Here is a 13,613-nt window from a genome sequence, read left to right as displayed (position 1 = left end):
CAAAAAAAGAAAGAAAAGATTAAGGTACAAACTTGCGATTAGAAGATAAATAAGTCCCGGGACGCCTGGGTGGCACAGCGGTTAAGCGGTTAAGCGTCTGCCTTCGGCTCAGGGTGTGATTCCAGTGTTCTGGGATGGAGCCCCACATCAGGCTCCTCTGCTATGAGCCTACTTCTTCCTCTCCCACTCCCCCTGCTTGCGTTCCCTCTCTTGCTGGCTGTCTCTCTCTCTGTCGAATAAATAAATAAAATCTTTAAAAAAAAAAAAAAAGATAAATAAGTCCCAAGGATGTAATGCACAGCATGGTGACTATACTTAACAGTACTGTTTGATTTGAAAGTTGCTAGGAGAATAGATCTTAAAAGTTCTCATCAGAAGAAGAAAAAAAAGTGTAATCATGTGCAGTGATGAATATTAATTTATTGTAATTATTTTGCAGTATATAGGTATATCATATCATTATGTTTTACACTCAAAACTATTACAATGTATGTTATATGTCAGTTATGTATCAATAGCAATAAGTTAAACATCACATAGTCAAAGTTAAAAGTCATTGAAATAACCATTTTTCAAATTTCTAAAACACTTTAAAAATATTTAATATCTGTTGGAAAAAAACAAAACATATCCCTTACCTTCAGACCTTACTGGAAAACAAGTACTAACAGCAATGAGATTTAAATATGAAAGACAAAACAATAAAGCCTGTGGAGCAGTATCTTCATGCCCTGGAATAAGACACAAAGGGGACTACTATGAAGTACGTATTTTATAAACTGACTACATTAAAATTAATAACTTATGCTGTTATGCTATCAAAAGACATTGTTAAGACAGTAAAAAGGCAAACCACAGAGTAGAAAAAGATTTTTGCAACATATATAAATAACAAAGGTTGGTGTCTAGAAAATATAAAAAAACTCATCAAGTTAACAATCAAAAGGTAACCCAATAGAAATGAGCAAGAGACTTGAACAGGCCCTTCACAAAAGATAATATAGACATGGCCAATAAACATTTGAAGAGGTGCTTAAAACCTCATTAGTAATCAGGACAATATGAACTAAAATGTTATTTGCAAATAGTTGACCAGCTTATTAATAGTCATTCTCACATATTTCCTAGAGCTGGAATAAAAAAAATCTCTATTTGGTAAATCTGTTTACTTTCCTTTTTGAGCAAATTGTAAAGACCGTCGCACTTTGGACTTTCTCATTTCCCTCAATGAATCAGAATTAACAAGACTAATATGCCATGCTTTCCCCTCGTTGATTAAACATCTTTTGAGGATCCAGACTTCATCAGGACTTGTATGTTTCAATGATTTTTTTTTTTTTAAGATTTTATATATTTGACAGAGAGAGACACAGCCGGCAAGAGAGGCAACACAAGCGGGGAGTGGGAGAGGAAGAAGCGGAGCAGGGAACCCAGTGTGGGGCTTGATCCCAGGACCCTGGGATCATGCCCTGAGCCGAAGGCAGACGCTTAACGACTGAGCCGCCCAGGCGCCCCAGAGGGAGAAACAGTCTTCCCACCAAGCAGGGAGCCCAATGTGGGGCTCAATTCCAGGACCCTGGGATCATGACCTGAGCCAAAGGCAGACGCTTAACAGCTGAGCCACCCAATGATTTTTTATATATACTAACACCAGAACCCTTTATCATATATAAGAATATATCATTAGGTGGTATAGTATAATATACATACAAAGCAAGATTTCAATTTTAAAAGCATCTTATATCTTAAAGCAAAAATTTTAAGAAATAAATACCTTGTGACTTTTTTTTTAAAAGATTTTTATGTATTTATTTATTTATTTATTTGAGAGAGAAAGAGAGAGGGGGGGAGTACAGGGAGGCAGAGCAGCAGGCAGAGGGAGAGGGAGAAGCAGGCTCCCCGTCGAGCAGGGAACCCGATGTGGGGCTTGATCCTGGGATCCTGGGTCATGACCTGAGCTGAAGGCAAATGCTTAACTGACTGAGCCACCCAGGTGCCCCTACCTTGTGACTTTTTAATACATCTTGATATCCTGAGATGATAGTAAATCTTTAGGAAAACTTGATAACATATTATTCATATGGTTCAGTTCAATAAACATTTACATAGGACCTCTCATGTTCTAGGCACCATACAAGGCCTTAAGGGGGGAAAAAGTGATGGATAAGGTCCATGTCCTCCTTTAAAGGAGCTTGTGTTCTAATAGGAGAGATAGCAGTTTAGTATAGCTATAGCCTAGAGAATCAGTAATGATAAGGAAAGAGAGGCAAGTGGATGCCAGGCCATATGAAGACATCTGAAAATCATTCTGGAGACAATGGAGAGTCACTGCAGGGCTTAAACCTGAGGAGGAACATAATCAGATTAAATTTTAGGAGGAGCATTCTGGTGTAAGGCTTTGAAGCCCCAACAGGCAGTTTAGAAAGTTGACTGGCAACATTTGGTTCCTAGTGAAGACTGGAGACCATAAATTTGCAGAAATATCCTTCCACAGGGGTACCCAGGTGGCTCAGTTGGTTAAGCGTCTGCCTTCAGCTCAGGTCACAATCCCAGGGTCTTGGGATTGAGCCCCGCATCGGGCTCCCTGCTCAGGGGAGAGCCTGCTTGTCCGTCTCCTTCTGCTGCTCCCCCTGCTTGTGCTCTCTCTCTCTCTCTCTTTCTCTCTGTCAAATAAATAAATAAAATCTTTAAAAAAATAAAAAATAAATAAAACCTTTAAAAAAAAAAGTATCATTGCACAAATGCACTATTTACTCTAGCAGTATTTGGTGGCCAAGCATAAAATCAGTTTTGCAGTTTTAATGGGTGGGTGGAAATAAGCTGGGATGACAGAGAGCGAAGGGTATCGAAAGATAGTTTTTGATGTGTTGGTTCATGTACCTTAGTCTAAATAAGAAAGAAAGGTAAGGCAGAAGAGGACTGACAAATTGAGGTGTGGGGAGTAAAGGTTGAGATAAAGGCACTGGAGTTCTTGATGAGGCTGAAGAAGAAATATGGTAGGAGTGAGGGAGAGAGAGCAAAGACAACAGGAAGTTGTGTTCAGGGACTAGCATTGGAGTTTATGTTTTCAGAATCAAGGTTTTGTGGGGTGAATACGGGTTCTGTATGACCATGGAAGTGAATGCTGATACATGGGAGAGATGAAGGTCATTGACATTTAGGAAGTCTAGGAACTGTGGTGTAATTAATGCGGTCATCTACAGTGAGTAGGAGGTGGAGAAGGCTCTAAGCCAGGCTCTGAAGCCACCAGTGGATGCTGGGAAAGGACCAGTAGGCTTCAAGATGACAAAGAAAACGGTATGGGGGTGATAGAGCTGGATGACAGTGACTCAGAAGAGGAGAGCTCTTGTATGGGAGGGAAGACACTATCTAGACAGGCCATTGGGAAGAGAAAGGAACGCTTACCTACCTCTGCGCCCAAGTCACAGGAGTGGTAGAGAATAAGTAGCCTCCTCTCTGGATGGCTACTGAGGAAGGATTCTTCTCAGAGTGGAGCACATAGTTTAATGGAGTGCTCTGCAAATTAGTGAAAGACAAAGTGTAACTTGTTTACAATAAAACATTCTAAAATAATGATTATTAAACTTCTTTGGAGTAGTGGACACTTTGAGAACTAATAAAAGTTATATACCCTTTCCCTGAGAAAGTTTATTATAAACACAAAAATAGGCTTTCTTTTGTTTTTTATGATTTTTTTTTAATATTTAAGTAATCTCTATACCCAGCGTGGGGCTTGAACTCACAACCCCAAGATCAAGAGCCACAGGCTCCACCAACTGATCCAGCCAGGTGCCCAATACAAAAATAGTTTTAAGGTTCTCCTGTCCTCTCCCTGAAACCAATCCAGGGCCCTATATTAAGACCCCCTGTTCTAAAAAGTATAGTGGAGAATGTAAGGAGAACAGTCTGCGGGAGGAAGGAGGAAATAAGCAGTGTTTCGGAAAGATAGACAGAGAAGATAGTCACCCTGAAGAATAGTCAAGAATTACAGGACTTTTTGGCAGGTGGCCTCAAGTTAGCTTCAAATACAAATCTATAAAGTGATAGACACAAACCCCAGTATTAGAGGTTTATGGATGCCAGGAATGTTCTGGTCAGTACTCAGACCCCCTGAAAGTAGGTGGCCAGCCTGATTCCAAATAAGATTTGCACATACAGCCTCTGATTGAGAACGTAAAATTAGAGTAATCTAACTAGCCGTACGTCTTTTCTTTAAAACCCCAATATCTCCTTCAGAATAAGCAGGCTTCTTAGAAATGAGTAAGTTCATTAAAATACATAAAATGCCAAAATGTGAGCAAGAAGGTGACCAAAGGAACAACCAGCAAATATGCTGAAATATTAATTAAACAAATAGTTCAAGAAAATAGAAAAGGGAAAAAAAACATTATGCAACTAATTTCATGACACTGGTGTTTGATTCTAAAACATTGTCCTTATATCCTTTTCATAATGCTGAGCTGAAAATGTGAATAAAGAAGGATAGGAAAAGACGGCCCATTTTATTTCTAAACATGCAAAAATAGCAACTAACCAAATCCAATATTCTTTTTTTTATTATATTATGTTAGTCACCATACAGTACATCATTAGTTTTTGATGTAGTGTTCCATGATTCCCAAATCCAATATTCTATCTAAAAATACTAGATAGCTGTTTTTATCCTATAATTAAATTGAGAACATAAGAATTTATTTTTTTAAATCTTATTTATTTATTATTTGAGAGAGAGAGCATGAGGAGGGAGAGGGGCAGGAGGAGAGGGAGAAGCAGACTCCCCCCCGTTGATCAGACTTAGCCACCCAGTACCCCCAAAAATGTAATAAGAATTTAAAGGAAATACCTTCAACTGTTTCACCACAGCCCTAGTTTTCAAAACATCTTGCTCAGTCTCTAGTAGGCTACAGAAATTCAGTATTAGTGTGAAGTCAAATGCAATAGTATCGATAAGACACGTCTCATACCACAGATGCCGTCGTCAGTAGCTCAGACAGTCGTCCAGAAAGAAAATGGCCTTCAGCACACCCGCAAGATGCTGCATGTCGGTGACCCAAGTGTGAAAAAGACGGCGGTCTCCCTGCTGAGAAATTTGTCTCGGAATCTTTCTCTGCAGAATGAAATTGGTGAGTCAACAAATTGTCTCGATGTTGTGAATACATATTGAAAATGTATCACATTTTCTACAATGATGAACTGAAAATATGAGGGGTGAAGTGTGATAGACCTGGCCTTCGCACCCAGGCATCAAGGTAGGCTTTCTCCCCGGGCCTCAAATAGGATTTTTCTTAATATCCAGCATTTTGTTGTTGTTGTTTTAATTACTATAGAAGAGAAATTTTAGAACTAACTATAATTAACAAGGTAGGTAACATGTCTGATGTTTTTCAAAAGCCTTCGGCTGTGCAATCAGGGGGAGTCTTTTTAACCCACTCAGTTAGTTTAGCTTGCTTAAGCACTGCTCTTCTAAAACATTGAAAATATACACATGGTGGTCCTCACTTGAGAAGCTTGGTCCCTGTTGCACTAGAAAAAAATGGATGGACATGCAAAAAAGACAAAAAGGAGGAGTCACTGAGTGTATACTGAATTCGGCATACATTTGCAACAATGTGATGGAACTAGAGGGGATTATGCTAAGCGAAATAAATCCCTCAGAGAAAGACAATTATCATATGATCTCACTCATGTGGAATTTAAGAAACAGAACACATGAACATAGGGGAAGGAAAGGAAAAATAAGATAAAAAAACAGAGGGAAGCAAACCATGAGAGACTCTTAACTATAGAAAACAAACTGAGGGTTGCTGGAGGGGAGGTGGGGGGGATGGGGTAACTGGGTGATGGGCATTAAGGAGAGCACTTGATGGGATGAGTACTGGGTGTTATACGCAATAAATCACTAAATTCTACCCCTGGAACTAAGAATACACTATATGTTAAATAAATTTAATTTAAATAAAAATTCTAAAAATTAAAAAAAATTGGCATAGACAATTTTAAAATGAGTACAATGAAGTATTTGCTCCTTTTTTTGAGTCTATATTATTGACAAAGATAACTTGTTAAACTATCAAGTATAATGTTTTGTTCATTTGCCTTATACACAGAAATGTCTGAGAAATGTTGCGAATCAAGTCAAAAACTATAAAATGAGATAATAGGAAGATAACGCCAAAATCAGTCATGCCTCCTAACGCTCCATAAATTAGTCATTCCTGACAACTCAAATTCGGTTTTCCACAAAATTCCACCAAAATTATAAACAGGTTCTTGTTTGGTTTTAGTGCATTGGATTAATTTGGAATACACACAGACACGCAGCACCAGAGAGACTGAGGTCTGTGCTTATGTTTTAATAACATCATTTCCAAAGCCAGCCGGCAGCACAATATTGGACAGGCGGTTTCATACAATGGTTTCCTGCCCATTATAAATCCGGAGAGAGCCTGGAAATTTTTCATGAATCTAAAAGAAACCTTGCCCTAGGCACTCTGAAAATTATGAAAGTGTTCTCCTCATTGTCCTTTGTGGACTTCCGTGCTGCACTTTAATCAGGTATATCATCCTTTGACTTTTTTTTTTTTTCTTTTCCCAAAGGAAATGTTGACTCCATCTTTAAAACGGTGCTGATGGAGAGTAACTGCACTCCCCGAATTATGCTCATGCCTTCAGGGTAGAAGTGCTGTTGCTCCCATGTCCTACCATCCTCTAACTGTGGGGAGGATACAAATGTAGCCCCACACTTTACTTTTTTTTTTTTTTAATAAATAAACACTTTATTTAATTCTTCAGTTGAGCAGGAGATGGCCTTAGCAGAGAAAGGGTTTTTTTGCATTTCACTATACTTAATGTTTATTTATTTTCTTTGTTTGCCTACTTTGAGTGAGTTCTGGCTTTGACACATTGCATCTTAAATTTTGTTGGCTCACCTGAGTAATTATAATATTTACACTTTTTTTCTCTTAATATTTAATGACTTAAATCGAGCCCCACATCAGGCTCCTCCACTGGGAGCCTGCTTCTTTCTCTCCCACTCCCCCTGCTTGTGTTCCCTCTCTGTCAAATAAATAAATAAAATCTTTAAAAAAAAAAATTTAATGGCTTAACAATGTGACTTCTCATTCCTGTACTTGTCACTTTTAACCAGAAGCTAGATAAATGGGAAATTGTTGTTTCAGATGGTTGTATTAAAGAACAATAACTTTAATTTTTTTTAAGATATATGTTCATTTTCAAAAATTCAAGCAATTCAGAAAAGCACCACAAATAAAGGAAAAATACTTCCTCTCACCACTCAGAAAACAATCATTGTTAATCTTAGGTGAACATTATTCCAGACATCTCTCTGTGCCTGTAGACAGATTAAAGTTTAGATGAACAGAAAGATAAATAAATGATAATTAAATTTGGATCATACAACATCTAGTAGCTAATAAATTATTAGAGTTAATTTTAACAAAAGCAAACTGAATGATACAGAATCATTGAACTTTGGATAAATTTTTCATTACATTTTAGGCATGTTTTAGAGACTGGTAATGTGTACCCAAGTTTGTTTCTGATTTCTAACTTTTGGCCAAACCTAGAGGAATATCTTGGTTGCACCCACCGCAATATTAGTCTCTTCCATCTCTTTTGTAACATGCGTGTGACATGCATGTTAACATGTATAATATTTTTGTCACTAGTTTGTAAAACCATAAAATGGAAAGAAAGAAAGGAAAGAAGAAAGGGAAGGAAGGGAGAGAGGGAGAGAGAGAGGCAAGTTTCTGTTCCAATGTCTATATTCTAGTTTGTCATTTTAGTAGTCCTCTTAATTAAAGTGGCATGTAACTTGTAGGTAATGCTCACTGAGCATTCTAGGGAGAACCAGTGTTATGTTCAATAGGTCTGGCTGCCTCCTTTATTAATGAATAGGGCCAAAGGACCATTATGGACAGTCACAGCAGAGTTTATTATGACCAACCTGATCCAAATCCTCTCACTAATGAAGTACTTTGCTCCAAAAGTCTAGTTTTGTTTGATTTATGTTCTGTAGCCTGTTATTGTAGTGAGGCTTTTATCTGTAAAATTCTAATGAGATCATCTTTATTGGGTTCTTTGCAATTTAAAAAATTTTAATTCTAGTGTAGTTAACGTACAGTGTTATATTCATTTCAGGTGTACAATGTAGTGATTCAGCAATTCTGTACATTACTCAGTGCTCATCAAGATCAGTGTCCTCTTAATCCCCTTCACCTATATCATACATTCCCCCACCAACCTCCTCTCTGGGAACCATTAGTTTGTTCTCTACAGTTAAGAGTCTGTTTTTCAGATTGCCTTTTTCTCCCCTTTGTTGGTTTTGTTTTGTTTCTTAAATTCTACATATGAGGGCATCTGGGAGGCTCAGTTAAGTGTCTTCTTAGGTCATAATCCTGGGGTTCTGGGATTAAGCCCCATATCGGGCTCCCTGTTCAGCAGGAAGACTGCTTCTTCCTCTCCCTCTGCTGCTCCCCCTGCTTGTTCTCTCTCTCAAATAAATAAAATCTTTTTTTAAAAAAATCTACATATGAGTGAAATCATATGGTATTCGTCTTTCCTTGAGTGACTTATTTCACTTAGTGTTATACTCTCTAGCTCCAACCATGTTGTTGCAAATGACAAGATTTCATTCTTTTTTATGGCTGAATAATATTCCATATAATATACACATGCACGCACACGCACACCACATTTTCATTATCTACTCATCTATCCATGGGCACTTGGGCTGCTTCCATAATTTGGCTATTGTAAATAATGCTGCTATAAACATAGGGGTGCATGTATCCCTTTGAGTTAGTGTTTTTGTATTCTTTGGGTAAATACCCAGTATGCAATTACTGGATGGTAGGGTAGTCCTATTTTTAATTTTTTGAGGAATTTTTTGAGGAATGTCTTCCACAGTGGCTGCACCAATTTGCGTTCCCACCAACAGTGTAAGAGGGTTCCTTTTTCTCCATATTCTTGTCAATAACTTGTTGTTTCTTGAGGTTTTTTTTCTTTTTTTTATTTTAGCCAAACTGACAGGTGTGAGGTGATATCTCATTGTGGTTTTGATTTGCATTTTCTTGATGATAAGTGATAATGAGCATTTTTCATGTGTCTGTTGGCCATGTGTCTTCTTTGGAGAAACATCTGTTCATATCTTCTGCCCATTTTTTTAATTGGATTATTTGTTTTTTGGGTGTTGGGTTGTATAAGTTCTTGATGTATTTTGGATAATAACCCTTTACCAGATATGTCATTTGCAACTATCTCCTTCCATTCAGTGGGTTGTGTTTTAGTTTTGCTGGTTGTTTTTTGCTGAACAGAAGCTTTTTCACTTGATGTGGTCCCAGTAGTTTACTTTTGCTGTGTTTCCCTTGCCTCAGGAGAGCGATGTAGAAAAATGTTGCTACAGTCGATGTCGGAGAAATTACTGCCCGTGCTCTCTTCTAGGAATTTTATGGCTTCAGGTCTCACACTGAGGTCCTTAATCGATTTTATTTTTGTGTATGGTGTAAGAAAGTGGTCCAGTTTCATTCTTTTGCATGCTGCTGTCCGGTTGTCCTCACACCATTTGTTGAAGAGACTGGTACTTTCCCATTGCATATTCTTGCCTCCTTTGTCGAAGAGTAATTGACCATATGATTGTGGGTTTTCTATGTAGCCCATGCTTTCATAAGATGATGCACTGATAAAGGTCCTCTCATTTCAAGGACAGTATAGAGAAGAGACTTGAGCAAGATAAACGCATTTTTTAAATTACAAGTCAGCTTTATATCAAATATATAATTTGAGTGACAGGACCCATCTTGATTCAGAGTATTCATAGCCAGGAATAAATGAAAATCAGTTTGAAATACATGAATCCTGTTTCTCATGAGAGACTTCTAGACTAAAACTTTCCATGTGCTGACCTGGAATGAAATCTTCACATATTACTTAGATTTACAGAAATAAACTTAAAACTTATATCTTCTTGGGGCAACTGGGTGGCTCAGTTGGTTCAGTGTCTGCCTTCAGCTTAGGTCAGGCTCCCAGGGTCCTGGGATTGAGGCCTGGGTCGGGCTCCCTGCTCAGCGGGGAGTCTGCTGCTCCCTCTCCTTCTGCCCCTCCACCCCCAGCTTGTGCGCGCACACTCTCTCTCTATCAGATAAATAAATAAAATCTTTCTAAAAAACTTATATTTTCTTACAGATTTAAAGATAGGCACACTGGGTATGGTGACAGAATAATAGATCTCATGCAGATGACACGGATCTACGTCCTACAATGCCACTTCGTCACACACACCACCTCGGCTAGTGATTTAGCTGTCTGAACAGAATGAGATTAATAATCACTACCTCACGGTGTTTTTACAAGGATCAGATAAAATAATATATTTATAAGGAAATATTTGGACACATCTTGAGATTCTCAGTTCCCATTTACTTATAGTTACAGATGTTTTCAGACATCCAACTAATGTCTTGGCTTTCTAAGGCATTGAGTTTAAGGATTAAGTAAAATCTCCCTCAACAATATGACATTGAGCTGTAACCCTCCAATATCATGATAAGGCCTTTAATTTTATATTTCACTATTAAAGATCCCATTTTAATTGTCCCAAAATAAATATATTTATCCAGGCCCAGTTATGTGTGTATGTACATATGCATATAATACCTAATGCTCTTTCTTCTCAGGTTTCTCTTGCATATTTTCTTTCCTAATTACTTGTATGCAGTTATGTATGTATGTATATTACCAACCCTGTGAAGTAGACACTATTATTCCCCCATTTTACAGATTGGGAAAAATGCAGCACAGAGAGGTTAAGTAGCTTGCCCAGACCACACAGCCACTGAGTGGCAGAGACAGGACTGAAACTGAAGAAGTGTGACTTCAGAGGCTGAGCTCTGATCTCTGAACACTGTGCCGTGATGCTTCAAGGACAGTGAAAACCAGAGTTCAGGTGTCTGAGCAGAAGGTGTATCTTTCCTGTCAATCAGGTCCACTTATTATCAAAGGACAACAGTCACTCAGTTCCTTTCATTGCATCCCTCTCCATTTTAGACATGGCGATTGATGCTGGAAATCCGGAAGTGAATGTGATCATTGTCTTCAGGGACCCGTAGCCCCCTTTGGAATTCAGACAGACACATGTCTAGTTACAATGCAGTGCCCTAGAGAGAGGAGTGCAGGTCATCGGGACACATCAACTCAGATGAAGAAACAACAAAATTAAGCAGAAGTATTTGTCATACAACCATGATCAACACAACACCGTACTAAAGAGTTGTGAGGAGCCATGGGAGCATGCTCTCCATCATTTGAGAAGAGTCCGAAGTAGTAAGAGAAAATGAAGAAAACATACATGAAAAGAATTCTTGCAAAAAATCAAGTATAAATTCATATTACCTAAAATCTATACCAATATATTTGACAAGTTATAATCAAATCATCAAATATTAATACCTCTTTTGTTACCACAAAAAAAGCCAAATTAAAACCCTACAACCAAGAACTTACATATAGAGTGAAAACATAAATTTAAAATAGTGGGGTTTTTTTTCTTTTTTAAATAATAATATTATTTTTGCATTGAAGAATCTAAGCAGTACAGATAATTTTTTAAAATTTTAGGTCACCATCAATATAGTATTGTAGAAAAACAAGTCCTATTAATATTTTAATGTATTTCTTGTCAGGTTTCTTTGGAATATTTTCTTTCCAAATGTTATATATTCTTTATAAATAACTGTACTGATTTTTCACACAGAATACTAACATAAATATTTTCTTGTTATACATGTTTCATAAATATTTTTGGGATACATAATCTTTGCAGACATGTTAGAGATAATCATATTCCTATTATTGAGTTATTTAGGCTTTTTATAATTTTTCACTTATATATAATACTATAATAAAAACTTCTGCATAAAGCTTTTTCTGTCTTTAAAGTAATGTCTTTAAGATGAATTTCCAGAAGTGGAATTACTGAATCAAAGAATGTGAAAAAATGTTTAATTCTTGACACTTCTGTCAAATTGTTGTTGTCATTTCTGTCAAAAGATTTCCAATGTGCTGAGCACAGAATATCATCTTTCTGGGGGTGCCTGGGTAGCTAAGTTGGTTGAGCATCCAACTCTTGATTTCAGCTCAGGTCGTTCTCTCAGGGTCATGGGATCGAGCCCCACATTGGACTCCAAGCTGAGCGGAGAGTCTGCTGGAGATTCTCCCTCCCCCTCTGCCCCTTCCCCCACTCACAGTCACACGTACGTACATGTGGTCTCTCTCTCTCTCAAATAAATCTTTAAAAAAAATCTTTTTAAGAATCTTTCTTAAATTTGAGTATTAGAGATTACATCTTTCCAGATGCTCATTAACCAGTTGTGTTTCTTTTTAAAATGTTCTTTACCCAAAATGTATTCGGATCTTGAGATTAAGGAACAATCCTTCTAATCAAGTGTTGTTTTTTTTCACTTTGTAGCCAAAGAAACCCTACCTGATTTGGTTTCCATAATTCCTGACACAGTCCCGAGTACTGACCTTCTCATTGAGACTACAGCCTCTGCCTGCTACACTCTGAACAATATAACCCAAAATAGTTACCAGAATGCACGGGATCTTCTAAACACTGGAGGCCTGCAGAAAATCATGACCATCAGCTCAGGCGATGCGTAAGTCCTATAGTATCTGCCTGTTGGCTCTCTCCCCATTCCTCACCACCACTCTCATATGTAAATCTAGTTTTGAATGTCCACACATCGAGTACCGTGGGCATTATGGCCAAAAAACGAGATTGTAAAGTTGGGCCCCATCATCGGGTTCAAGATCCTTGATAACCAAGCAAGTGAAAAACTGAATTCTCCCAAATAGTTGCCCATTCTCTTCTAAAATATCCAGATAGTCGAACTCCGTAGTTTCCCTGGGTAGTACATTCCAGTCTTTTATTGACCTAATGAATTAATTTGTTTCCCAGAGCCACAGCTATGATTTAAGACAAGCAAAACATAGGCAAAGTGGGAGTCCTATGGACAGGGACTGCCCCTTTCCTCAATTTGATATGGAGCCAGTGTCACCCCAGGTGGCTTAGAAGAAACAGCAATAACACAAGAAGTAGGAGGCCACATAATCAGAAACTCTTGCTTTCTCGGTTTTCTCTATCAAATCTCTTCCATCTCTTATTCCCTTTTGAGAATAGAAGGTCTAATGTATAGAAGTCATCCCACATCCCTGTTTCTGTGTCTTTCAATTTTCCCCATTAAAAAAAAAAAAAATTGATAAAGAGAATGAAAACCTTGTGTAACGAAATTTTTACTATTAGCTAATTTAGAGGCGTGGAACCCAAAGGGGGCATCTTCTTCTCTTTATACAATTCTGAATTGTTTGACTTGTTAAATACAAGTTAATTTGTAAATAACTAAGAAAGAGATGAAATGTTATACCCCAGTTCCAACGAGTTGTAAAGCAAACAGACTCTACCCTCGGTAGACAAATGTGCGCCTCGCCCCCCGGGCAAGCATGGGGCTTTGTGGTGTCCTGGAGTGAACACACGTCTCCTTCCCAAGCGCTGTGCAGGCAGGTCCTTGTGCTCTGCAGCCCCACTCTGGCAGACC

At 38.0% G+C, this 13,613-nt stretch overlaps 1 protein-coding gene across 1 annotated transcript in view; it reads left to right on the top strand.

Annotated features, from left to right (window-relative positions):
- Window positions 1–13,613, top strand: part of PKP2 (plakophilin 2) — an 89,810-nt gene that overhangs the window by 72,243 nt on the left and 3,954 nt on the right. The window contains exons 10-11 of the mRNA XM_040642332.1: window positions 4,970–5,123; window positions 12,485–12,674. Of these exons, the coding sequence (XP_040498266.1) occupies window positions 4,970–5,123; window positions 12,485–12,674 (344 nt within the window). The remainder of the gene's footprint in view (window positions 1–4,969; window positions 5,124–12,484; window positions 12,675–13,613) is intronic.

This window comes from Ursus maritimus, unplaced genomic scaffold (genome assembly GCF_017311325.1).
Source record: "Ursus maritimus isolate PB19 unplaced genomic scaffold, ASM1731132v1 scaffold_26, whole genome shotgun sequence".
Taxonomy (NCBI): Eukaryota; Metazoa; Chordata; class Mammalia; order Carnivora; family Ursidae; genus Ursus; species Ursus maritimus.
The sequence above is the reverse complement of the archived record's forward strand: the minus strand, read 5'-3'. Positions and strand labels throughout refer to the sequence as shown.